Source organism: Linepithema humile, chromosome 1, assembly GCF_040581485.1.
Source record: "Linepithema humile isolate Giens D197 chromosome 1, Lhum_UNIL_v1.0, whole genome shotgun sequence".
Lineage (NCBI taxonomy): Eukaryota > Metazoa > Arthropoda > Insecta > Hymenoptera > Formicidae > Linepithema > Linepithema humile.
The window spans coordinates 13,491,311-13,516,121 of NC_090128.1; the positions used below are offsets into that span (position 1 = coordinate 13,491,311).

The 24,811-nt window shown below is 34.1% G+C and overlaps 4 protein-coding genes across 8 annotated transcripts; 2 read left to right on the plus strand and 2 right to left on the minus strand.

Moving 5' to 3' along the window:
- Window positions 1–60: 60 nt before the first annotated feature.
- Window positions 61–4,442, minus strand: LOC105672793 (will decrease acetylation). 2 transcript variants are annotated; one of them, XM_012367956.2, is made up of 10 exons: window positions 4,117–4,442; window positions 3,876–4,030; window positions 3,080–3,419; window positions 2,577–2,806; window positions 2,302–2,484; window positions 2,068–2,223; window positions 1,599–1,746; window positions 1,357–1,525; window positions 1,099–1,282; window positions 61–1,029 (listed from the first exon to the last, which is right to left on the minus strand). In XM_012367956.2, the coding sequence occupies exons 1-10, from the start codon at window positions 4,189–4,191 to the stop codon at window positions 909–911; spliced, it is 1,761 nt and encodes a 586-aa protein (XP_012223379.1). In that variant the 5' UTR covers window positions 4,192–4,442; the 3' UTR covers window positions 61–908. The 2 variants fall into 2 exon arrangements, with proteins under 2 accessions (XP_012223379.1, XP_067203538.1); XM_067347437.1 differs by lacking the exon at window positions 4,117–4,442 and having other exon boundaries at window positions 3,080–3,412; window positions 3,876–3,978.
- On the plus strand, window positions 3,928–9,362 carry LOC105672792 (triokinase/FMN cyclase-like). Of its 2 annotated transcripts, none has more exons than XM_012367955.2 (10): window positions 3,928–4,066; window positions 5,887–5,956; window positions 6,110–6,220; window positions 6,311–6,399; window positions 6,498–6,714; window positions 7,082–7,327; window positions 7,732–8,121; window positions 8,293–8,558; window positions 8,683–8,810; window positions 8,981–9,362. In XM_012367955.2, exons 3-10 carry the CDS (start codon window positions 6,127–6,129, stop codon window positions 9,099–9,101), a joined length of 1,551 nt encoding a protein of 516 aa, XP_012223378.1. In that variant the 5' UTR covers window positions 3,928–4,066; window positions 5,887–5,956; window positions 6,110–6,126; the 3' UTR covers window positions 9,102–9,362. The 2 variants fall into 2 exon arrangements, with proteins under 2 accessions (XP_012223378.1, XP_012223377.1); XM_012367954.2 differs by lacking the exon at window positions 3,928–4,066 and adding an exon at window positions 4,781–5,329.
- LOC105672794 (carboxypeptidase D) lies at window positions 9,173–15,517 on the minus strand. 3 transcript variants are annotated; one of them, XM_012367957.2, is made up of 11 exons: window positions 15,384–15,517; window positions 13,831–14,685; window positions 13,120–13,355; window positions 12,594–12,727; window positions 12,212–12,348; window positions 11,837–12,024; window positions 11,490–11,519; window positions 10,654–10,949; window positions 10,281–10,457; window positions 10,031–10,123; window positions 9,173–9,781 (listed from the first exon to the last, which is right to left on the minus strand). In XM_012367957.2, the coding sequence occupies exons 2-11, from the start codon at window positions 13,836–13,838 to the stop codon at window positions 9,590–9,592; spliced, it is 1,491 nt and encodes a 496-aa protein (XP_012223380.1). In that variant the 5' UTR covers window positions 13,839–14,685; window positions 15,384–15,517; the 3' UTR covers window positions 9,173–9,589. The 3 variants fall into 3 exon arrangements, with proteins under 3 accessions (XP_012223380.1, XP_012223382.1, XP_012223381.1); XM_012367959.2 differs by lacking the exon at window positions 13,120–13,355 and having other exon boundaries at window positions 14,286–14,685; XM_012367958.2 differs by lacking the exon at window positions 11,490–11,519.
- A 1,123-nt stretch (window positions 15,518–16,640) lies between these two features.
- Window positions 16,641–24,567, plus strand: LOC105672795 (uncharacterized). Its single transcript, XM_067348000.1, has 11 exons — window positions 16,641–16,769; window positions 16,880–17,378; window positions 17,581–17,964; window positions 18,104–18,305; window positions 18,425–18,580; window positions 18,660–18,704; window positions 19,945–20,336; window positions 20,679–21,059; window positions 21,415–21,616; window positions 24,136–24,291; window positions 24,452–24,567. The coding sequence occupies exons 2-11, from the start codon at window positions 17,017–17,019 to the stop codon at window positions 24,494–24,496; spliced, it is 2,325 nt and encodes a 774-aa protein (XP_067204101.1). The 5' UTR covers window positions 16,641–16,769; window positions 16,880–17,016; the 3' UTR covers window positions 24,497–24,567.
- The last annotated feature ends 244 nt before the right edge of the window (window positions 24,568–24,811 follow it).

Consider the following 24,811-nt stretch of genomic DNA (forward strand, 5'->3'; position numbering starts at 1 on the left):
ATAAACACTTGTTCAAGAAATGTGGCAAAAATTTCTCCATCTGTAATAAAAACACCGGGATTGTTTTATAAAAATTGTATTCTCTTGCTATATAACGTTATTCATAACTTACAAAGTCTTTATAACAAGACGTAAAATTGTCAATGTATTATTGTTAGACAATATTCCCACAGGAAACTTACACGCACAGTTAGACATATAACAATGTCTGATAATTTCTTATTGAAATATCATTAAATTATATTCTTCGTTACAAATAATTTACATTTATCACCAGGTAGGCAGGAGCATAGCTGAGATTAAAAATACGAAACGGAAGTGACTCCAATTTTCTACACTAAACAATGGCTGAAAATGAAATTTGTACTCTCTACACATATATAATTTTTTTCTCATATGTAAAAGCCGAAAATTACAACTTGTAGAATTTGCGAGAAATATTTGGCTTTGCGTAACATACAATAAACATAAGATTCGATTTAAGATGAAATACACGATTGACAATAAAAATAAAAAAATTATTAATCTGAAAGGAGAGAAATACTTCATTATGTTCGTTTGGCTAAACAATACATATGAGACATACAATAAAAATAAGTCTTGCGGTCAAAGTGTTAAAAAATTAATAATACAAAAATAAAATTAGACACAATCGATAAGTTATAGTAGGTAACATAAATTGTTATATGTGATATACTGAGATGGTAATGCGCTTCGTATATACAATAATGTACAAAAACATTATTATGCTGGATGGTATAAATAAGAAACAATTCTTAACTAGAACGCACAACGTATAAAATGAATTTAATAAAAAACAAGCAAATTTACCGAAAATTAAAAATAAAAGAATCTAATTTTAGAAGTACGTTTTTACCCGAATAACGTAGTAATAAATAATAAAAATCTTACGCTGTGCCAATACAAATCAACGAATTGTTTTTCTTATAATAATTCAGCGAGAGAATGCTTGAGCAACATGTTGAATATATTTGTGCCTCCAACTGAGAGATTGCACTTGACGAACCTCTGAAAAGATAAGGTACAATATGTAATAATAAAATCAAATTATGAAACAAAAAGAGGATTTAAACATACCCATTCAAAGTGTTGACAAAATCTTGAGTAGGCCACAGTCGTACAATCCCATCTATGCTTGCACTGGCGATGTACTGACCGTCTAAACTCCAGTCTACATTCATGATTGTATCTTTATGGCCCTTCAATTCAGTCAACAATGCATTAGATGATAAATCCCATATGGATATGGACTTATCATCACCTGAGCAACATTGTTTCCAGTAAGAGACATACATTCGTTTAACACTTTGAATATTTTCATATTTAATTAATTACCTCCTGCAGCCAAATATTTTCCATCCGGACTAAAAGCTAAAGTGTAAATGGTCGATTGCGCTCCTACATACACTCGTACCAGAGTCCCGTCATCTTTGGCCCACAATCTTATAGTCTTGTCGGCGGAGCCAGTTGCTAAATATCGGGCGCTCGGATGAAATTTTATGCACTGAAACAGAACGTGTGTATTGTACTACTATATTGCGAACAAATGCGGATTACAATAATGATGAGAGGCATACATTGACGTCTAAAAAATGTCCAGCAAATATTCGTAGAGGAAATGTCCTATCCAATGACCACAATTTGGCAGTTCTATCGTGTGAACCTGTAGCGGTGTATAAATTGAACACACTGGTATCCATGCACCATACTGGATAATTATGACCACTAAAATAAAAAAAAAAAAACATTATGTAAAAGTCCAAAGAAAAAAAAAATACATTGAAATCGATGACTACCTCAATTTTAAAAAATTACTTTAAAATTATATAATTTTATTTTTTTTCTTTATTTTGTTTTAAAGTTTATTGAAAAAAATGTAGTATTATATAACAAAAGTATCGGAAAATTGACAAGTGCTTTCATTGGTTATTTTTACAAACATTCAGATTACACTGCTACTTGTTGCAAATTGTATATTAAAACATTTTATATATAAAATTTTGAAAAAAAAAAAGAGAATTTGTTCGTTATGACGTAATCGATTACCTGTATACCGCTGCACATGAATAATCATTGAGCCTCCATGCTCTCATATCCTTGTCGCTTGATACAGAAAGAAGAACATCTGCTTCTGGAATAAACCTTAAATCGTGCACTACATCTGTGTGTCCTCTTAGTATTATCGCTCCTGCTTCGCTTCTTCTGTTGTCGCAAAATTATGTCACATAATATGTTATTAAATTAAATTAAAATAAAAAAAATCATACAATTGGAACTTACACTGCGTTTTCTTGCTCATTGTATTTAGAAAATGGAGACACATCACAGGCAAATGGAACATATGTTTGTTTAGCTTTTGATTTAATTAAGACTGTTTCACCTATACCCCACAAGCGTATCTCGGCTGTGCTAAATCCCACAGCTAATTTATCCATTTTAGGAGCAATAAGACCGCAACTTGCGCTATAAAATGATATATAGAGAAGATACAATAGATACAAATGTAATAGAAATATAATAGAAATCGCATTTAAAAAAATTGTAATACTACTTACTTTTCTATAGCATTTTTTATGGTAAATATTCTTAACGGCTGATGAGCGTGATTCATTAATCGTATAGATTCCTGCAATTCTCTCATTTCACGATCTACGCCTGTACCGGACGGCTGCTCCATATGGCCATTAATACCTGCTTCGTATCTTTGACCTTTCTCTTCATGCACTTCTCCATCCACTTGGGGATTGTCTGCCTTTCTGATTATTGTGATATGCGTATTTATAATCTGTACAGAATTGTAAGAAACAAGAGCCTTATTATTCTGCAGTTGTGCAATTGATCTGTTAGCTTTTCAATTGTTCAATATCAATAAAAATATTCATATCACTTAAAAAGAAGTAAAATATTAAAGTTTATATAAAAATAAATATTATTTTAATACTAATATTTTAGTAAACTAGCATAGATTTAATATGTTAAAAGTGTGGAATAGAGAGTGATGAGCTTCTATGAAATTTGAATAAGCAACAAAAAATATATTTAAAAAAAAATTAATTACCTGTATTAATGTTATATATCCATATTTAATAAAATATTGCTGCAAGCAAATGTGAGCTGAATCAGATAGATCTACTTTATACTTTCTAGTTCTGAACGCGTTTACCAAAGGTCTCAATTCAATATCTTGTACAGAAAATACGCTAGACAATTCTTCTAAGAAATCTTTCTCTGTTTCGTTGACAAATTCATTCTGATGCGCCTTTAAGAACTGAATTGCAGCCTGTCGGTTACCAGCATGTAACATCTCCAAGTAAAGATGACAAAACATCGGATACAAAAGTCCTCGCAATTCCAGTTTTAGCTTTTCATTGAGTATGGTATTTATCCATTTCTTTAATCTAAAAAATACAATTGAGATTTTAGCACATTAATATATATTATAATTGGAAAGCTGCCTGTATTTTTCATGTAGATGGAAATACTATGAGATATGTATAACATACATTGTCAAAATCTTCTTCTGAAGAATTAAACATTGTGTCAAAATCACAATATAATGTAACCAGATGTAATGTTTTATCCTTCCAAATTGTAAATGTGACGTTGTGAAATTAGATTATCAACCCTAGCAATAGAGTCTTGGATTTAAGAGTACGTGTTTTTATCTAACTTGATTATTTTTCAACAACGCAAAAGTTTATTAATTCTTTTGATTGTTGATTATATCGTTATTTTACTCGGAGTTTAAACTTTCCGAGACAAAAAAATATATTTCAAAATATACATTTTAAGAATTGTAAACAAAAATATACACGTTTGCGTCACCAATCTGTACTGCTAGGGTTGAACCTTACCGTTGATAAGCCTGTTCCGCTGCGCTAATATCAATGGTGATGGCACTAAAAACGACAGAATTATCCCGCGAAGTACCGCATTCGGCGGTTGCGTTCAGTGTCATTTGATCGCTGCTCTGACAAAAGAACTGTTCGGCCTTAAAGAAGTCGTTTGCCTGCAAAACAGCGGTGGCGAGGTTATGTGACGCAGGGTTTGTATGGCAACTTAAGCACGAAAAAGCTTGTGAGCACAATTTTGCACCTGATAGTGACGTCGCTTTAAATAAGAGTCGACAGTCGCACTGATCACCTCGTTTTTCATTCGCTTCATCTTCATCGAGGCCCGGCGACGACGACCCCGACGGCGTCTTGCACCCGGGCTCACAAACAGAAAATGCGTGACAGTCGCGACTACGAACCACGGGGTACATATACAAACTTTGCACGCGAAAAAAAGTGCAGCGTCGCTTTAATTATTGTAGTGTCATCTCTCGTGGAGCCTTTGAGATTCTAAGCAAACGATGCATTACTGTATTATCGTGATTGAGTTTTTGCAAAATGTTTAATTAATATTATTTAGTAGAATTAACGAAAGATGTCAATACCATAAGGTAGAAGCGCTGCAAGTGGCGCTATAACGAATGAATTTTAGCGCAACCGGCATGCATACAAAATATGAATTTAATATTATATATCAAGATTTTAATAATCATAAAATTTAATTGAACAGAAGGTCAAAAAATAAAAATTCGGATATATATTTCGATAAAATATTAAGTCTTTGAGAAAATGGTCTTACTTGAAAAATATGAATTACATCTAAATATAAATTAAAATATACATTTCTAAAAAATCTTTCTATAAATAATGCTATAGTATTTTCATGAATTTTAAATAGATATATTCTTTTTTTTATTCAAGTTCGAGTAAACTTCACTGGACAGAAATTCAATATATTTAATTATCAACATTTTGAGAGTACATTAAAAAAATTGTTTAGTTAATTCTTTTAAAGAAATTTATTTTAAAAATGATAGAATTTGCAAATGCTCATGTATGTACCTCTTTAATGCTCCTTGTAATTGTCGATTTAAGAAATGCTTGAGCACAAAGTCATAAATGTAAATCATTCATTCTACGACTGTTACGTGCGTTCCACGCGCCAGTGAACAGCAAAGAATTAAACGTAATGTCAGTTTCGTCACAGATCTTAGTTATCATACTCTGCGTCACTCGAAATGTTCCGATAACCTATCTTAAAGCAGAGATCAGGGCTGAAAGAAGTTTATAGTGATTGTAGTGTTTTGACGCGGTCAATCAGTGCGTCCATTTGATGATCGTGTATTACAATGGCAACGTCGAAGAATTTGATTAATTCACTAGACAGTACCGTGTCGGAAACTTTATCGGGATTATCTTACGCATATCCGCAATTAGAACATTACGTATCACACAGAGTCGTGCTGTCGCCAGATGTATGTATATAAAAAAAACGCTTCTATGCATAGCTGCGTACAATTAGTTCCATTACTTGGTCGTGATCGAGTTGCGATAATAACAGGAACGTACTTCGAGCATTTGATGTCCAGAGCGATTCTTCTGTCTGCTACAAATTTAAATTCTTAAATAAGAAATTATTCTTATAGATTAAAATTTTCATATTTAATACAATAATCTGTTTAGATATATTATTATATATTTCAATTTTATATTAAGTATTTAAATTAGTTATTAGATGCTTCTTCTTTTGGCATTTTTACATTTAAATTATTATTTAAATATTTAGATATTCATAAAGATAAAAAAAGGAACTTCTTTCCATGTGTGAAATACTTTAAGATTCTTAATTTTCACAATTTTATTTTTAATTTGTGAAAACTTATATCTTTAAAGAAATTTTTGTTCCTTTTTATATAGATCACTCAATCGTTTTTCTTGCAGTTTCCTTATTACGCCATTCCAAAAGATTAATCCATTTATGTAATTTTATTATAAATAATACACTTCTCTCTTCTATTTATATATCCTTCAGTGCAGGGATCGTAAAGATAAAGTGGCGTTGATTTGCGGTGGCGGTAGCGGACATGAACCATTTGCTGCAGGTAATTAATTCTCATGCTCATAAAAATGTGCAGATTAGTATCATAAAAGTATCATAAAGGCATCATAAAAGTTAATACATATAAGAGTGTACCTATTGTTTCATGAATTTTTGTCAATATTTGACTACAATAGTACTTCTTACATATTTGTAGGCTTTGTTGGGAGCGGCATGTTGACGGCTTCTATAGCGGGATCCATTTTTGCAGCACCACCGTCTATACACATCACACATGCTCTTCAGTGCATCGCAGAGAATAACGAAGGTTTTATCTTATATTTATTCTTCATACAAATTTAACAAGATCCTTTCTGGTATAAAAGCTTCTTGCTAACGTTGTATTGATATCTTTTAGCTGGTATTTTAGTCGTGGTGCCTAATTATACGGGAGATCGTCTGAATTTTGGTATAGCAATCAAGAAGGCTCAACAAGCGGGCGCCAAGGTAAGATTAACAAAAATGGTCTGTCCTGCAAAAATGACACAGTTTAGACAAATTAAAATTGCGAGTGTATTAAAATAAACGTTCGAAAAATATCACAGGTGGAGGAAATAATTGTCAGCGACGACTGTAGCATTCCTGAGAATGAGCAGAGCGTCGCCGGTGGACGCGGGTTGGTGGGCATGTTATTCGTTATCAAAATCGCCGGCGCTTTCGCCGAAAGAGGATCTCCCTTGCGTGAAGTAGCGGAAGTTGCGCAATGCGTTTCACAAAACACAGCAACTTTCGGGGTCGGGCTGTCCGCCTGCGCCATACCAGGTACGTGACAAACATGCAAGTTACCGTTAAATGGGAGATTGTGAAAATCGCCCGCATCGTTTTACACACGGGCAAGCACCAATTGTACGCAACTCTTTCCATCCGGTGGATTGTCAGACCTCGAAAAATTACGTCCTCCATTGTTGTTGCTCAGTCACTTCTCTGAAAAAAAATATTCAAAATCTCGTGAAAATATCAGATAATATTGTGTTACATGAGTCATTTTTTGAGAAAGTCGAGTTTGCTTCTGACTTGAACGCTGTCAACGTTTCAATTCTTGTTGAGGAGAGATCGATTCACGCATCGCAGAATATCGCGATTACTTTAGAATTGTATGCTATTGACTGTGAATGAAAATTGAATGCAGGTCAAGGTCTGATGTTCGAGCTTGCACAGGACGAGATAGAATGCGGGATGGGTGTGCACGGAGAGGCGGGATATGAGAGAATCAAGCTCAAAACCGCGTCCGAATTGGTAGCGCTAATGTTGCAGCGCATTTGCGAGGCCTTATCTTTAGCTGCTAATGACTCGGTCGCAGTGATAGTTAATAACTTCGGTGCTTTAAGCCAACTGGAGCAGGGAATCGTCGTTTATGAGATTGTAAATCAACTTCGTGAGTGACCTTTATTATCTCCATTTTGTCTTGTACACAGTACGAGCCGTTTAACGTGCGGCACATTAATATCTTCAAAAGTGTCGAATCTAAAAAAAAAAAAAAAAAAAAAAAAAGAAAATGTTAAAACAAAGAATTGTAAAACAGGAGACATTTAATAGCTATGGAACTAGTTTTATGTGGCGTATCATTTTCGAAAAATAGTTATAAACTTTAAAAATTTCGAATCTTCGTGAAAGATTTTTACTTTTGAGACAATTATTGTCAATTGTTATCATTATGAATCTTTTTTTTAATTGTAATTTAACTCATTTTTATAAATCTTTTATTTATAGTAGTTTTTGCTACAATGTTATATAACAAAATAATTTACTTGTAATAATATTACATCTTTTGTGATGCAGGGAATAAGAACATAGAGCCTGTTCGCGTATATTCCGGCGTTTTAATGACATCTTTGAATAGCGCCGGTATACATATAAGTTTGTTAAGATTGACCGAAAGTCACAGGGATACATTTGTCAAGTGTCTTGACGACGAAACGATGGCACCTTGCTGGCCAGGCCGCAGCTATAGCATCCCTTCGACTATTACACGCACCCCGTTTAAAACCGCGGAAAGGAAGAAAGTCGAGAAGACAGGGATATCCTTAAACGATCGGGAGCAGGGTTTAATTAAATTATGTTTGAAAAACGCATGTACAGCTATTATCGAGAAGGAGACGCACCTCAACGAGCTCGACCGCGGTTGCGGGGACGGAGACTGCGGTTCGACACTAAAAAGATTGGCCGATAGTACGTGCACGTTAAAAAAATATTACAATATTGCTATATTGAAGAAAATAGTATTGATATTTAATATTGGAAAATTACCGATGTTAATGCCTCTATCGTAAGCGTTCAATAAGTTCACTAATTTTATTGTATCGTTATATTGCTTGTAAGAATAATTTTATGTATTTACAGATATCTTGAATAATTTGGACGAATTGTCTCTATCACATCCAGTGGCATTATTGTCGGAAATAGCGAATATAGCGGAGGAATGTATGGGTGGGACTTCTGGAGCTCTCTACTGTTTATTTTTCACGACCGGCGCGAAAGAATTGACGTTATTCAAACAAAGTTATTCAAACAAAGAAAATCTGCGATATATCTGGTTTTGCACGTTTCGCAGCGGACTGAACTGTTTGGAGAAATACGGAAAAGCGAAGGCTGGAAACAGGTCAATGGTTAGTATTTATACTCCATCTACATTATATTGTTTGTAAGAATAAAGTTTGTAATAATAAAAATATTTCTTCATTCATTCTTATATAAATTAAAAGAAAACTACAATATAAAAAATATACTTAGATTGACACAATGGATGCGACACTTAAGATGTATGAAAAATTGTTAAACGCATATCCGAGTGAATTTTATGAGAAAATAATTGCGGCGGCACGGAAAGGATGCGATTCTACGAAAAATATGAAACCCATGTGAGTAAGAATTATAATTAAAAAATTATTTTTTTTTTTATATTTAAGTTATCTTGCATTTTGAAAATAAAAGAAATCTAATTTTGAGAGGTACAAATTTGTGTCAATTTCTTTTAATTTAACTATCTTCCGTAGTAAAAGATTTAACTTGGGGATGCATTTATTTATAGAGTGGGACGAGCTAGTTACATAAAACAAGCTCAATATTTAACAGAAGTGGATGCAGGAGCGTATGCCGCAGCAACGTGGATCACAGCTATTGCGCAAACAATCGCGCAATTTAGCAATTAGCGTGTTTACTATTTTTTTTTTTAACTAACAATTATACTTGAGTCATCGCCAATAAACAATAGAGACAAAAATTGATTATGATTAACGAGTTTATTATCTGAAGGAAGATATTTCGTGATTGTGTTAACTATAACTTCTATGTAACATTTAGGTACTGCAGATACCAGGTACTATATTACATTATGTATTGCTGACTGCGTACAATAAAAATAGTCTCCGTTTCTGTTTTTATAAATACAATAAAAAGTACGTCTTAATATATATTTTTGGCGACTATATAAATACTTCATAGGGATTAAATCAAACTTAACATGCGATAGTTCACACTATGAGATATTGTCTGGCAGTATTTTGCCCATTAATTGAATCAACATCTGTTTGCACCAACATTTCCAAAGTATAGATAGACTAAACTTACCATTTACTCGATTTCCTCTATTTTACACGATAATATAGAATAAATGATTAAATATCCGCGCGCAACGAGATTATCCAAAGAGATTGCTCACAAAGGTGTTAAATCCGTTACTGATAGACGAGAAGATACCGCTGTTGGCATCGGCCGCGGTATTGACTCCCGATTGTGGTCGGTAATGTAACGTGTGCTCTCGATGCGGGTATGGCCTTCCGCCGGTGTTTCCGTTAAATAAAATAGATCCGTTTTCTTCATCGTACTGCCTCTGTTTCCAATACGATAAATAATAAATTAATATAAATTTTTTAATATTAATTTATAAAATAATAATAGGTATATATATAGAATTGCAAAAACATTTAACGATAGATTTTATGATGTAATCAACTGTTTTGTCAAATTGAATTGAAAAGAAATTTAACGAATGAGCAAATATTAGCTCGTGAAAAAATAATAGCAAATATTAAATCGCGAATATCGTTCTTCCACTGCATTTGCTACTGGCATTACTTACTTTCAACGAGTAAAGTGTAACATTGAGGAGCGTCGGGTGTTGCTCGACTACCATAAATTCCACTTCACGAGGTACATATCCGTTCGAGAATACCTATACATAATATATTGAATTCATGATAATACAACGAATAAATAACGTTGCTTTTAATACATTTTTTAAATGTCACTAACTTTATGCTTTATTAATATGAGAAAATAGTGACTTTCGCTGGTATTTAAAAAAGATTACTATTATATTATTAGCATACCTCTAATTTATAAATGCCAGGCAACAAGATTCTCCAAAATTCGCCGTATTTAGTCGTCGAAAAACTAACATCTCGTGATTTCACTTTAACGGATGCTCTCTCAATAGGATTACCGTTTTCATCGACAACAAAACCATGAATACCTCTGTGAGCTTCTGACAGAAACTTGATCAGTGACTAAAAAAAAAGAAACATAAATTATGCATCAATGCGTACCTTCAACAGCATACTTTTATAAAAAGAAAGAAATATTTCAATGCAAGATATATACATTAAAGAAGTATTATTAAATGCAAGATAAATATATGCATGCTATATTTGAATAAAATATACGTATTTTTAAAGCATTAAACTTATTATTGCAAGTTCTTACCGCTCTATTCTCCTCCCAGTAGTGCGGTAGATCTGAAGCCGGCGGATATTTGCAGCAAGAAAGTTCCAAGGTGATTTCCATACATCCGTTCCATACGTAGTTGAAGTCCTGCATGCCACCGGTAAGCGGGTACCACTCAGCACCGTTAGTGATACCGCGCTTAAATGCGGGCTGCGACGGCGAGCACGGTAATCCCTGATACATGGATCCGTGGTTTCGAGAGTACGTCAACGACAAGTGTTGGAATACGTCATCATCCGGCGAGATACTCGGCGTCGACGTAAAACTCTGAAACACTATTCTCTCTATATGAGACTGTTACTGTTTAAACGATGAATATTCGTCTGTCCCGTTAGCACGAAGATGATTTGTGTAATCTACAGGCGGTCCCAAAACCACCAAATTCCTTTCACTTTACAAATTTTTCTTGCCCGATTCGGAATCTGTGTCCCTTTCTTTCTTTTTTTTTTTTTCGACGAAAATATCCAGGCGCCTATAGTTTTCACTTTTACACGAGAAATCATCTCCTTCTTTTTTCTCTCTAATCATCTCTTCTATGTCTCACCTTTCTTTTTTTGTTAGAGCAAAGCCGTTCAAGGATGCACGCATTTCATGCCAAACGAAACCGCCTAAGAAACCGTAGACTTTATCATTTACTTCTTTAAGATCACCTGAGCCAATCTTCTTATTGAAAGATATTGAAAAGATGTTGAAAATCTGATATTAGGAATAATTATATATTTTTCATACTTTTTGGGGTTTGAAAGTAAATGATAATGCCGTTGACTACTGTGTGTAGATGCTAACAATAAAATAAATCATATATTGCACAATACCTGCACATAGTGGCGCTGATCGACATATTCCTGACGGCATGAAAGTTTACATAATATCATGACAGCTTCAAAGCTATGCGCAGTTATAGTCATAGCTGTCTGTAATCTTACATAAACGGAACGTTAACGAGTTATCGAAATCGGGCAGTTAAAATCGGCTTCCGTTGCTGGAAGACACTCGAAACATAATAAAACGTTCTTTACTTCGGAATAATCTCATACAGAATGACACGACAGCACTATGTTGTGATCATTTTGTGGCTCAGATAGGCGATTGAACGAACCGTAGATCCGTATTTTAACGATTGCCTCGCGCAATGGTAAAATTTTAAGGAAATTCAACTTACGCGAATTTGGAGTATTGTCGAAGGGGTAGCTGGCTACAAGCGCACCGCCGTGCAGACTGCCCGACAGCACGAATTGAATCTTCGAGACCCATTCCTTAACAGCCTCGGTCTCCGGCTGACTTTTTTTATTGTTTTGCTTAAAGTAGTCGGGGAAGTTTCGATTCAGGTCAAAGCCACGCGCGTTATACCTATTCAAAACACAGATGTAAAAATCAAGGATTTAGATTTTTTCCTTCCTCTTTTTGTAGAAAATAAAAAAATGATAATATAATGTTTAACACTTCGAAGCATCTTTAGCAGAAACAAAATTATTCAATAAAAGGCAGAAACAGTTTAAACAGTGAAAGGCAGAAATAGTTTATTTAAATATCTAACCTGCCTTGACCGCCATCGCAGCGTCCTTCTTTAGAAACTTCAAAGCCATCAGGATTCATTGATGGCAAAATATGAATCCTTGTATTATCCAATAACCATGTAATATATGCATCTGATCCATATGATGTCACGAGAAACTAAAGAAAAAAAGAAAAGAAATAAGATTACATTTAGGAATACATTGTCACTCTTTGTTTGTCAAACAAAAACTTGTCCTTTTTTTTACGTACTCAATGAAAATGTATCAAAAATAATCTTATGTGAATAAATCTTGCTTCACGAAATAGCACAGTCATTTGAATTGTAAAGGATATACGCTCATCATCGCACACAAGTGTAATGTAAAGTGGAAATTCCAACGCTTGGCGCGATAATTACGTACATGAATGAGATGTAGCATTAATTCGCGTCCCACAGCTTCGTTTCCGTGTATGTTAGCGATATACTTTACATCGGGCTTCCCGATCATGTGCTCGTAAGGCGACGATGATACTACCATCACCCATAAATCGCGACCTGTACAAACATTATTTGATTAATATTCCATTGCTTTGAATAAAAAATCTGTGAATATCAAATTTCTATTTTTTAAATACTATTCCGCATAATTTCTGAAATTTTATCAATGATTTTTTAACCAAGTTCAAAATCATATAATTCTTCTTTTTCTATCACGTTTAGTTTCTCATAAATTATTATAATATATATATATCTATGGATTTTACTATACATAAACTATCAATGTGTAGTATATCGAATATTTTCTATTACATAATTGATTTACAGATATAAAAAAAAATTTAACACTGATATTCTTTTCACGTTGTGTTTAGCGAAATCGAGGATGTTTGTTCTTTAATCATGCTTATTTGCACTAATTTTTTATCGACATAACTAGAGGACCATACCTTTCACCGACTTTCCTATCGAGTACAAAGCCGTCAGATTTTGAAATCGAAGAGATGTCGCGCGAAGAAAGCGGCTCATCTGCTCGTAATTGTGATACTTAAACTCAATGTTGTACGGCTCCTCGTACATTAAATAACGCGGATGATATTGACGAGGCACGTCTCCTTTGTTGGGGAATTGCATTCCGCGGATACTCCCATAAATAGAGATGAGAAAAAATAGCACGCGATACATTCTGCAAGTCGTAATGTACTTGTGATAAATTTAGCGAAATGCAATCAAGACTAATCATTCTTTTTATTCTAAATATTATTCGATATTAATTTAAACATGTCAAAGTAAGAATGAACACATTGAAAATAAAAATATTATAATATCTATAAAAGAAGTAGAATTAGAAGAAAAAAAAAAACATAAAATGTTATCTCTCAATGTACTATCATTTAGTGACATAAGCACAGCATGTACTTTAATGAGAAAATTGAAACAATATTCTATATATCTTCTCATGTGCGCGCGCGTTTTTGGCGTATAGGTTGTTATTTAATAACGTTAATAATCTGTTTTTTAATTATATCATTCAGAAATTAAACATTACACTATTTTTATGAGAAAACATTTCAAAATAATTAATATTACTGTTATGCAACGATTAAAAGACATTAGCAGATACTCTGACATAAATTTTGATTATTAGAAATTTACATTACCTGGTCATATGAACGTGACAGCGATGAACGTTAAAAAAAGTTGTCAATCACACCAACTCCGGAGCGACCGTACGCGTGCGACCTTCCGCGTTCGCGCGTACGTAGAACTATCCGTGAAAGCGATCCAGGGCAGTGTACGTGAGCGACAATTGGCACAAGTTTTTATTTATTTGTTTATTTTTTTTATGCTCTCCGGCTTTTCGTCTCGACGCCGCGTTTTTATGTGTCGTTTACGCGGCCGGCGTTCAACAGCGCGCACTTTTCGTTGGCACACGGATAGCGGACAAGTCAACGGACGGCATTTGCGGAAGTGAATCGGAAGAGAAAAAAAGAAGAAAAAAAGAAGAAGAGGAACGGCAGTGAGAACGAGGTCCGCGCGGCACGTCCGAACGTAGGAAGGAAGGTGTAGCTCGCCCGTGAGAGCAGCGGCGAGATGTGTGATACTGTGAACTTACAAAGAGAAGCGAAATATGCCGTGCACTCACTACTACCACCACCAGCAGCAACCAGCACCAGCACCAGGCATCAAGCACCACCACCGTCGCTGACGCCACCACCACTACTAATGAAACCCACTTCCTCCGTCGCTGGTATCTGGCTGTCTGCTCTGGCTGTTGTAGACCAACCACTGGCACAATGTGTACCAGCTAGGAGACAGCCCGTTTACCGTCTCATCTCTGCACTACCACACGTCACTGGGCGGTACAATGAGCAACCCGTCAAGCGTATCGTAGCGAATTGTTATTTCGCACACATTCAGCGTGCGTTCAGCGTGATATCTGGAAATCTCTCGTGGATGCAAAAACAGCAAGCTTTGTGTCGCATTGTAACAGAATAAAGAGCGAGATGCGTGATCTGCAAAAAGAAATATGTAAACAAGTTACAAACAAGTAAATGAGTTTTAATGATATTAAAGTACAAACGAGCGTTCAAATGTAGCGGCGCATCAATTCGTAAACTGTACTACTTAAAAAAATCATGTACTTGTTTTGTTAAATAGATATTTGTATTAAATATATAGAAAAAAAACACTCGCTACATTTATAACAAATGATTTGAAAAATCTCATTTTTTATAAAGGCGTATCGAATTAATAAGAGATACGTTTCATTGAAGATCCCTGCCGTTGATACAACACGTTTTTGCCCGAGTGCAAATTATTTATAGGTCAATAGGCTCAAATGACACTCTTTACGCGTTACAAACTAATTTCGCGATCTAGCGTCGTTTTGCACGTAAAGAGGACGAGTACATATCAACTCGCGTGTAGCGTTTACGAACCACTACTACCGTCGCTCCACCACTACCACCGGCGTCACCACTACCAGCGCCGGTGTTAATTGAGGTGAAGAGGGTTTTCGTTCTTGATGTTTGGCACACGAGCCGCCCCCGCCCACCCACCCCGTTGTCATAGGCGATTTTCGCGTCAGCTCTAGGTGCTATATTTTCGAGTATAATGAGCCACCCGTTCATCCGACCGAGACACCATCACAGAGAAGGTATGCAGGTCGATAGTATATTCGTAAAGATCACCGACATCCACTACTACATACTTTCGAGCTATTGAGGACGGTGTCCTACTAGCGGTGCCCGTCCGCCCGGCCACCCGCCCACCGGAGACTCAGATCCACGGTTTCGGATGGATCATTGAACCCGTGGCAGGAAGGAAGGTGAAACAAACTGAAAAAAGAATTTCAGCCAGAAGTGTGTCACCGTGACGTAGCGAGTGAAATGAAGAAGGTGGGGAGCGGATGGGAGGATGGTGCGGATGGAACAAGAGAGAGAGAGAGAGACAGAGAAAGAGAGAGGGAGGGAGAGAGAGAGAGAGAGAAGGAGAAAAGAATTCGAACTTGAAGTTCCTGAAGACGGACGGTCGATGGCTTACCTTGAGATATGAACCTTCCTTCGCACTTCTCTCCCACCGTTGTCAGAGTTCTTTTGTAACAGATTGTTTGTCAAAGCAAGGTATGCCATATGTTAAGGTTCACAAAATTAACCAAATGAGCACGACCAAGAAATGGGAGTTTTACATATTAAAAACGTACTTTGGGACAAATCGAAAATAACTTTCTAGCGAGTGGAAAAGCGGCAATACGTTGGGACAACTATGCTTTCTTCGAAACTGATCGTAACGTCCACAGTTGTGCATAAATATGTAATTATACTTACGACGAGGGTGAATATTTACAAACTCCGCAGTATAGACTTAACGATGACCGTAATTAATAACCAGAGAGGAACGCGAAGAGGAACGCTGTTAAAAATAAACTGCCGAGAATAAACCGATAGTTTCTTCCTCTAGAAAATAATTATGTTTCTCAGAATTGTCAGTTGTTCATAATTTATCATCAAAAAATCATCTAAAGTGTTCATCTTGAAATAATTATACAAAGATTTAATAAAAGTTTTCTTCTAAATTGCAATATTACAGATATTTAAAACACTTTTTGCAACAAAAGAAAAAAAAAAAAAAAAAAAAAAAAAGTACGCAATTATGCAGTTAAAGAAAAAAGGTCGCCGATTTAATGAAGACCTCGTTAGTGCTGTTATTTGCGGGAATTTCGCGATACAGGCGTTTACATGCATGTATATTTCATTTCCTGGGAACGCGACAATATGTTAGAATTCACCGGAGACACTCTCAATTGTACGAAACGACAACACGGTTATAATTACATCTTTGGTACACGAGTGAGTATCGACAGACACCGCTACATCAAGTTATTAATGAATCATTAATTTTCAACCGCGGGGAAAGTTGACCGCGAAGGCACTTACTCGTAGTGCCATACGAACTTCTATCGCATGCGTATTACTCTGCATTAGTTATTTTTACCGATACATATAAATAATTTTATTTAGCCAGAGACACTGAACCGTAAGATTACACAAGACTGCTGCACAAGACTCATACAAGATTGTTCTATGCAAAAAAAAACGTATGCAAAAAATAGCTCTATTAATATACTTTCGAAAAACAATTTCAATTAAAGAGAGTTATATAATCAGTTGTACGAAAAATAACTTTTTATAAAAAAATATGTTGCAGCGTCTATAGTGCGATTGTTACACTTGACTCGAGGCGCTGCTGTATCTCTTCCCTGCAGCTTTTAAACATATTGAGTAAAAATTTTGAAAAATTTAGAAAAATTTTAAAAAATTGACGTTTAATTAGTAATCGTAGAAATGCAGATACTTTCCCTCAATTTTTCACTGTACACCATCGGCGGTTTGTGGCGGCCAATCGAATGGTCTTCGAGATGCTCCAAGCTGCTGTATGGCATATTTACTGTCTGCACATTGTATCTGATGCTTTTTCTGATGCTAAGTCAGTTGCTGGAGATCATCCTCATCATTGATAACGTGGATGACATTATAACAAATTCCTTAACGTGCATTTCGCTCATCAGTGTAGTGTGCAAAGTATTTGTCGCTGCGATTCGCCGCGACGACATTATCAACGTGCTCCAGATAATACAAGCTAAACCTCACAAAGCCTGCAACAAAGAAGAGATTGATATTCAGATGAAATTCGATCGTACAATCAGGTTGGTGTGTTCGATCGTTGTCAATCTTAGTAAGTTGATAAATTAGAATTGCTTAATTAAATTGAACCAAGTTAGTTTTGTTAAGTTCTGAAAAAAGCTGGATTTATTAATGCACACAAGTCTGTTTTCGCTAAGCAGCTCTTGTCTATTTTTATTATATGCTGATTGCATATCTTGTTATATGTTTCTGAATTGTACGCAGATCACTTTCTATAAGTTATTTGCTTTTGTGCGCGTTTTCTATGATGGGCGCTGTGGCAGGAGGAGTGCTCGAAACTTTAGAAGGCCGATTACCTTATAGAGGATGGGTACCTTGGGATTGCACTTCGCTTTTTCTGTTCTGGTTTACGTCTCTTCAAGGGATTCTAGCTATAATTTTCGGAACAATTATGAACGTCGCTACGGATACCATTGTGTTAGGGCTTTGCTTGCAAATATGCGCGCAATTCGAGATACTGTCATATCGTCTTCAAAGAGTGGTGAAATCTAGCGTGAAGAAAAACATTGCCGAAAGTTTATTGAACGGTGCGCCGAGTAAGTCGGACAGATTGTCGGAACACATTTCACATCATTTGTGTATAGTCAGGTTCGTCAAGTAGATGGTAACGTTATTTTATGTGCGCATCTCTCTATTAAATATAATGGACCAATGCTCGATATACAAGGCGGTCTTAATGACTTTCTAATTGCATTTAATTTGCGATATAATGTGAAAATATCTACAGGCTTGCCGAAATGATCAACGACACATTCAGCCAAGTAATCTTTGTTCAATTTTTCGTCAGCATACTGGTGTTGTGTTCGAGCCTGTACTATCTGTCTTCTCACACAAAACTCACAGAAATGACCACCTTCGTTGTCTACACAATTGCAATGTTCTTGCAGATTTTTGTTTATTGTTGGGCTGGAAACGAAATTATAATTAAGGTATATATAAAGGAAACTATTCGTACAAAAGATAGCGATACAAAGCGCATTCATGCTGAAACTTTTGCAAATCATATTGCGATGACACAATTTACTTCTAATTTAAAATCTTTGTGCAGAGTACAGATTTAGGTAATACTGTGTACGAAATGGACTGGATATTTATGACGATCAGCGAACGGAAAGATCTACTGATGATTATGATGCGTAGCACAAGACCCATCAAGTTTACCAGCAGCTTCTTGGTGACATTGTCTCTGAACTCATATAGCAACGTCAGTATCAGAATTGAAGCTACCTCCTCAGACAGTATACTTAATTAATATAAAATTTTTTTTTAATTTTACCTTGCAGCTTTTGAAGGCGTCTTACTCTGCGTTTAACATGTTGAAACAGGATTAAAACTTTATTCTCTCGCAATACACCATGTATACAGCAACTTGTCATGAATAAATCGTTCATCACATAATATAAAATTTCAATTTCATATCTTCTGTAACGACCAGCGTGCAGTCGTTAATACGCGTTACACTTCTTACTGCACGTTGCGGAGTACATGCAAAGTTAAATGTACAATGATATGCAAGGCTTCACAATTTAATACACAAATAATATTAATAGAATTAATACACTAGAAAAAAAGAGAATTATTTCTCATGAATCGTATATGAAACACAATAGCTAGAGTTAAATACGTATACCGTTGAGACTCGTCATACCTACCGATCAGACATACAGAACGTATAACTTAAGAGAAAAAAATCCAATTGTTCTGTACATACTCGCTACTTTGTACTAGCAAAGAAATGTAGCGAGGGAGAAAAATAATAGCTCATATTTTTCTCTTGTGGCAAATATCTTCTTATATTGAATTACTTTTGACGACATAAAAATGAATAAACATATCATTTGATGGGAATACGACAGCATGCAAGGATAAATGCGTTTGTTTCATCGTTAGACGTAAGTCGACCTTTACAGTCATCACTACAGTCATCATTATAGTATTCGCGTAAACGGAAAATAACATTCGCCGTAATAAACTATAATGGAGTCGCTATATGTCAAGTCGCTAATGACAGTGAATAATGGCGTAGGGTCAAGAAGATGACGCGAGTAAATTCATACGTAGTCTCCTGCAACACGCGCTCGAATATATTCTGTCGAAATTTGATTATCTTCACGGAACGCTAAGAAATGAGTTATTCTCGCGCTAGTTAGATAATTCTCTGTGGTATTGCTAAAAATGTGAGACGCAATATTTCGAAAAATGCACGATAAATACTTGTACCGATTTTTTAATTTGTATTTACATTTTATTATAGCGAAATAAGGTCGTCCGAGACTTCTACCCACTCATGCGATCCATTAATGATAACGTTATATACGATAGCTGTGTGTGCGTAAAATAAAACTTGTTACAGTTAGACGCTAAATGTGAGATGCAAACATCGTTCGGGGAATTTATTCATTGCACGATTTGTTTATTACAGAATTATATTTCTACTCTGTATTAAATTTGATTTCTCTCAAAATCAATTCATATATTTGAGCACTAAATTTCCAATAATTAATTGCTATATTTGAAAAAAAATACTTGAGTAGTTTTTAAACTACTCTTTTAAATCTTTTTGTACAATGTCTCGATAAGTTGCTTGTAATAACAAACATGCAAATTCTTTCTCTAAATTTTAAAATGTTCACCATCGGTGGTGTATGGCGACCTATCGAATGGTCGTCGAATATTGCTAAACTGTTGTATAACATATTTACCTTTATTGTATTAGCCCTAATATATTTTTTGGCGATAACCCAATTCACGGATATCGTTCTTGTTATCGATAATCTCGACGATTTTGCTACTAATGCTCTAATGTTTCCGACTATTGTTGCCGTTTGTTGCAAAGGGACTATCGTTGTAGCACGTCGGAAAGCAATTATCAAATTAATGCAAGCGTTGTTGAAAGAACCGTATAAACCTCGAGACGAGGACGAAATAGCAATACAAAGAAAGTTTGACAGATTTATCAGGTATGTATAATTATTAGAACACTTTAACGATAAAGTATCAATGATTTATCAAGTGCTCATGCAATAATTCAATTCGTGTACATCTAATACATATCTTTGTTGAATCTTGTTAATCTCACATTGGAGAATTATCGTATAAATATTACATTCATGAATAAGTCATATTAGTTTTCTTCGTACCTTGCATCAAATTAATAAATATTTTATAGAAAAATATTTTACAAAATTAACGAAATTTTGTCATTAAGTGAAAATTTTGTGCACAGTGAAAATATATAGTTAAATTTTAATTTTATATATTGAGAAAAGAAAGTTCACCAAATCGGAATTCTGTATTTGTAGGTCATGCTCGATTAAATATTCACTTTTAGCGACGAGTTCCGTTACAGGCGTGACAGTAAGATCAGTGTTAAACGTTATGCAAGGTCACTTACCTTACAGAGTATGGCTGCCATATGATTATAATGTATTTCCGATGTTCTGGATTGTATCTATACAACAAATTGTAGCTGTGGTTTTTGTCACCATTATAAATGTTGGCACGGAAACTCTTGTTTTTGGATTGTTTTTGCAAACATGCGCCCAGCTCGAAATTTTCGAAACTCGTCTTCACAAATTAATAATCAACAGGACATCCAAATACCTGAAACATGTATCAGCTTCGTCAGATAAAAAAAAAGAAATAATATCGGAATATATACGCCATCATCTTAGCATTTACAAGTTGGTCACACATGTTCTTATTGCATTTATTTAAATGCTGTTAAAAAATTATTTAAAATACATTCGAAAATATACCGATCTGTCAATTAAAAGTAATTTAATGTAATAGACGTGTTTATTTAAAATTAATAGATAATTAAGCTCGAGAAAATAATACATATTTTTATGAATTAATTTTGAATTATTTTATTTTTTAAAGTAAATAAAATTTTATTTTAAATTATGTAATTCTTATTCAAAAAGAAGTAAAAAGCTGCTAGAATATTTTTTCAAATATATTATTTATAAAAATGGTCAATATTAATGAAAATATTCTCATCGTTTATAATGCAGAATTAATATAAAATCATTACAGATTTGCTAAGACGGTAAATGTTATATTCAACCAAGCACTTTTCGTTCAATTCTTTGGCAGTATTATAGTATTATGTACAAGTGTATATTATTTGGCATCACATATTACTGAAACTGAATCTGTGACTTTGGTGGTGTATACTATTTGCATGTTTGTACAAATTTACGTTTACTGCTGGTCCGGAAATGAAGTAATACTTAAGGCAAGTATCATTTTATAATTTAAAATCCAGTTTAATAAATTGTGAAATACAATAATTTAAAATTGCGAGTATTTTCAAAATTGGCCTTTCCACGAGCTTTGGAAGTAATTGCTTACCGTACCTCTGTGAAGTTGGCACCCCATTTTTAAAAAAATCAATTTTTTTTTAGAGTTCTGAATGCACCCCAAAGAGTTCTAGAGTTCTCCATAAAATTTATAAATAGTTCCGGCGAATTAGACAAAAAAATCAATTATTGAAAGTATGGGGTGCTAACTTCACAAAACGTTATCACAAAATTGACGATAACAGCTTAATCGTCGGAAATAATTGAAAATATCATTAGAATTATTTGTAGAACTCTTGAGGTGCTACCCAGAACTCTAACGAAAAAATTAAAATTCCAAAAAAATTTTATTCTTATTGGAACTTAGAATATTTTCTTAATCGGTGATACGAAAAATAGCGAGAACTTGTTATATATTGGTCTGAGCGCTTTGAACCTTAATAATTATCGTTAGAACTCTTGAGGTGCAACCCGGAACTCCAATAAAATAATCAAAATTCCAAAAAAATTTTTCACTCTTCGGGACTTCAAAAATTTTCGATCGGTGATACAAAAAATAGCGAGAACTTTTTTGGAATTTTGATTATTTTATTGGAGTTCCGGGTAGCACCTCAAGAGTTCTAACGATAATTATTAAGGTTCAAAACGCTCAGACCAATATATAAAAAGTTCTCGCAATTTTTTGTATCACCAATTGAAAATTTTCTAGGTCAGGAAGAGTGAGAAATTTTTTTGGAATTTTGATTATTTTATTGAAGTTCTGAGTAGCACCTCAAGAGTTCTAACGATAATTATTAAGGTTCGAAACGCTCAGATCAATATATAAAAAGTTCTCGCTATTTTTTGTATCACCGATCGAAAATTTTTGAAGTCCCGAAAAGTGAGAAATTTTTTTGGAATTTTGATTATTTTATTGGAGTTCCGGGTAGCACCTCAAGAGTTCTAACGATAATTATTAAGGTTCAAAACGCTCAGACCAATATATAAAAAGTTCTCGCAATTTTTTGTATCACCAATTGAAAATTTTCTAGGTCAGGAAGAGTGAGAAATTTTTTTGGAATTTTGATTATTTTATTGAAGTTCTGAGTAGCACCTCAAGAGTTCTAACGATAATTATTAAGGTTCGAAACGCTCAGATCAATATATAAAAAGTTCTCGCTATTTTTTGTATCACCGATCGAAAATTTTTGAAGTCCCAAAAAGTGAGAAATTTTTTTGGAATTTTGATTATTTTATTGGAGTTCCGGGTAGCACCTCAAAAGTTCTAACGATAATTATTAAGGTTCAAAGGGCTCAGACCAATATATAAAAAGTTCTCGCTATTTTTTGTATCACCGATTGAAAATTTTCTAGGTCAGGAAGAGTGAGAAATTTTTTTGGAATTTTGATTATTTTATTGAAGTTCTGAGTAGCACCTCAAGAGTTCTAACGATAATTATTAAGGTTCGAAACGCTCAGACCAATATATAAAAAGTTCTCGCAATTTTTTGTATCACCGATTGAAAATTTTCTAGGTCAGGAAAAGCGAGAAATTTTGTTGGAGTTTTGATTATTTTATTGGAGTTCTGAGTAGCACCTCAAGAGTTCTAACGATAATTATTAAGGTTCGAAGCGCTCAGACCAATATATAAAAAGTTCTCGCTATTTTTTGTATCACCGATCGAAAATTTTTGAAGTCCCGAAGAGTGAGAAATTTTTTTGGAATTTTGATTATTTTATTGGAGTTCCGGGTAGCACCTCAAGAGTTCTAACGATAATTATTAAGGTTCGAAGCGCTCAGACCAATATATAAAAAGTTCTCGCAATTTTTTGTATCACCGATTGAAAATTTTCTAGGTCAGGAAGAGTGAGAAATTTTTTTGGAATTTTGATTATTTTATTGAAGTTCCGGGTAGCACCTCAAGAGTTCTAACGATAATTATTAAGGTTCAAAGCGCTCAGACCAATATATAACAAGTTCTCACTATTTTTCGTATCACCGATTAAGAAAATATTCTAAGTTCCAATAAGAATAAAATTTTTCTGGAATTTTATTTTTTCGTTGGAGTTCTGGGTAGCACCTCAAGAGTTCTACAAATAATTCTAATATTTTCAATTATTTCCGACGATTAAGCTGTTATCGTCAATTTTGTGATAACGTTTTGTGAAGTTAGCACCCCATACTTTCAATAATTGATTTTTTTGTCTAATTCGCCGGAACTATTTATAAATTTTATGGAGAACTCTAGAACTCTTTGGGGTGCATTCAGAACTCTAAAAAAAAATTGATTTTTTTAAAAATGGGGTGCCAACTTCACAGAGGTGCTTACCGTAAAAATAAAACTAGTCTTAATGTAGAAATGCCTGCAAAATATATATACGTACATAAATGTACACATATATATATATATATATATAAATCTGTTAAGAGAAATACAATTATATTGTAATTATTATATTTATGTTAAACTGCCAGAGTATGAGCATAGGAGATGCGATATATCGAATGAATTGGCCCTTCCTGTCTATCAACGAAAAGAAAGAATTGTTGATGATCATGATACGTAGCTCAAGTCCAATAAAATTTACTAGCAGCTTCTTAATAACTTTATCTCTTCAGTCTTATACTAACGTGAGTACTATTAAAATGATAAAAAAAACTGATAATTTAGAAATATAAAGATATCCGTGACATCGATAAAAATCTTGCCTAGACTCACGAAAACACAAGCTAATACCAGAAGTTTTAACAAATATATAATTCTTAATCTTTTTTATAATTTTTCTTTCAGATCTTGAAAACGTCATATTCTGCATTTAATGTGCTACAAAAGTGAGATATAAATAATCAAAAGTGTGTTTGGAATAAAAATGTTGTAGTTTTTGATAAATTAGTCATTACATGTTATCTGAGTGTCCTTTTTTTTTTCAATCTTCCACTCTTATTCCCTATTCAAAATGTACAAAATTTATTTCTCTCTATCAAAATGTTAAAAATTATATACCATCAGTATCTTAAATTATCAAATTTGTTCGTATTTTAAATAGCAAGCTATTCAATTATTAAAAATAAAAATTACCTTTTCAATAGCATTTCTAAATTAAGCATTTTTATGTAAAACATTAAACACACTTTTCTCAACGCAAAACAC

Bases quoted from the DNA above. Each gene is read 5' to 3' on its own strand.
- LOC105672795 (XM_067348000.1), top strand. From the start codon at position 17,017: ATGCAGATACTTTCCCTCAATTTTTCACTGTACACCATCGGCGGTTTG. The intron at 17,965-18,103 runs GTTCGTCAAGTA...AAATATCTACAG, and splicing joins CATCATTTGTGTATAGTCAG to GCTTGCCGAAATGATCAACG. The intron at 21,060-21,414 runs GTTGGTCACACA...AAATCATTACAG, and splicing joins CATCATCTTAGCATTTACAA to ATTTGCTAAGACGGTAAATG.
- LOC105672794 (XM_012367957.2), bottom strand. The intron at 12,025-12,211 runs GTTAGATATTTA...TGTTTTGAATAG, and splicing joins TGCGATGGCGGTCAAGGCAG to GTATAACGCGCGTGGCTTTG. The intron at 10,124-10,280 runs GTATGCTAATAA...TATTATGTATAG, and splicing joins CTGGCATTTATAAATTAGAG to GTATTCTCGAACGGATATGT.
- LOC105672793 (XM_012367956.2), bottom strand. From the start codon at position 4,191: ATGAAGATGAAGCGAATGAAAAACGAGGTGATCAGTGCGACTGTCGAC. The intron at 2,807-3,079 runs GTAATTAATTTT...AATTCTGTACAG, and splicing joins GATATATAACATTAATACAG to ATTATAAATACGCATATCAC. The intron at 1,283-1,356 runs GTAATTAATTAA...AATGTTGCTCAG, and splicing joins AAAATATTTGGCTGCAGGAG to GTGATGATAAGTCCATATCC.
- LOC105672792 (XM_012367954.2), top strand. From the start codon at position 5,204: ATGGCAACGTCGAAGAATTTGATTAATTCACTAGACAGTACCGTGTCG. The intron at 5,957-6,109 runs GTAATTAATTCT...ACATATTTGTAG, and splicing joins ACATGAACCATTTGCTGCAG to GCTTTGTTGGGAGCGGCATG. The intron at 7,328-7,731 runs GTGAGTGACCTT...TTTGTGATGCAG, and splicing joins TGAGATTGTAAATCAACTTC to GGAATAAGAACATAGAGCCT.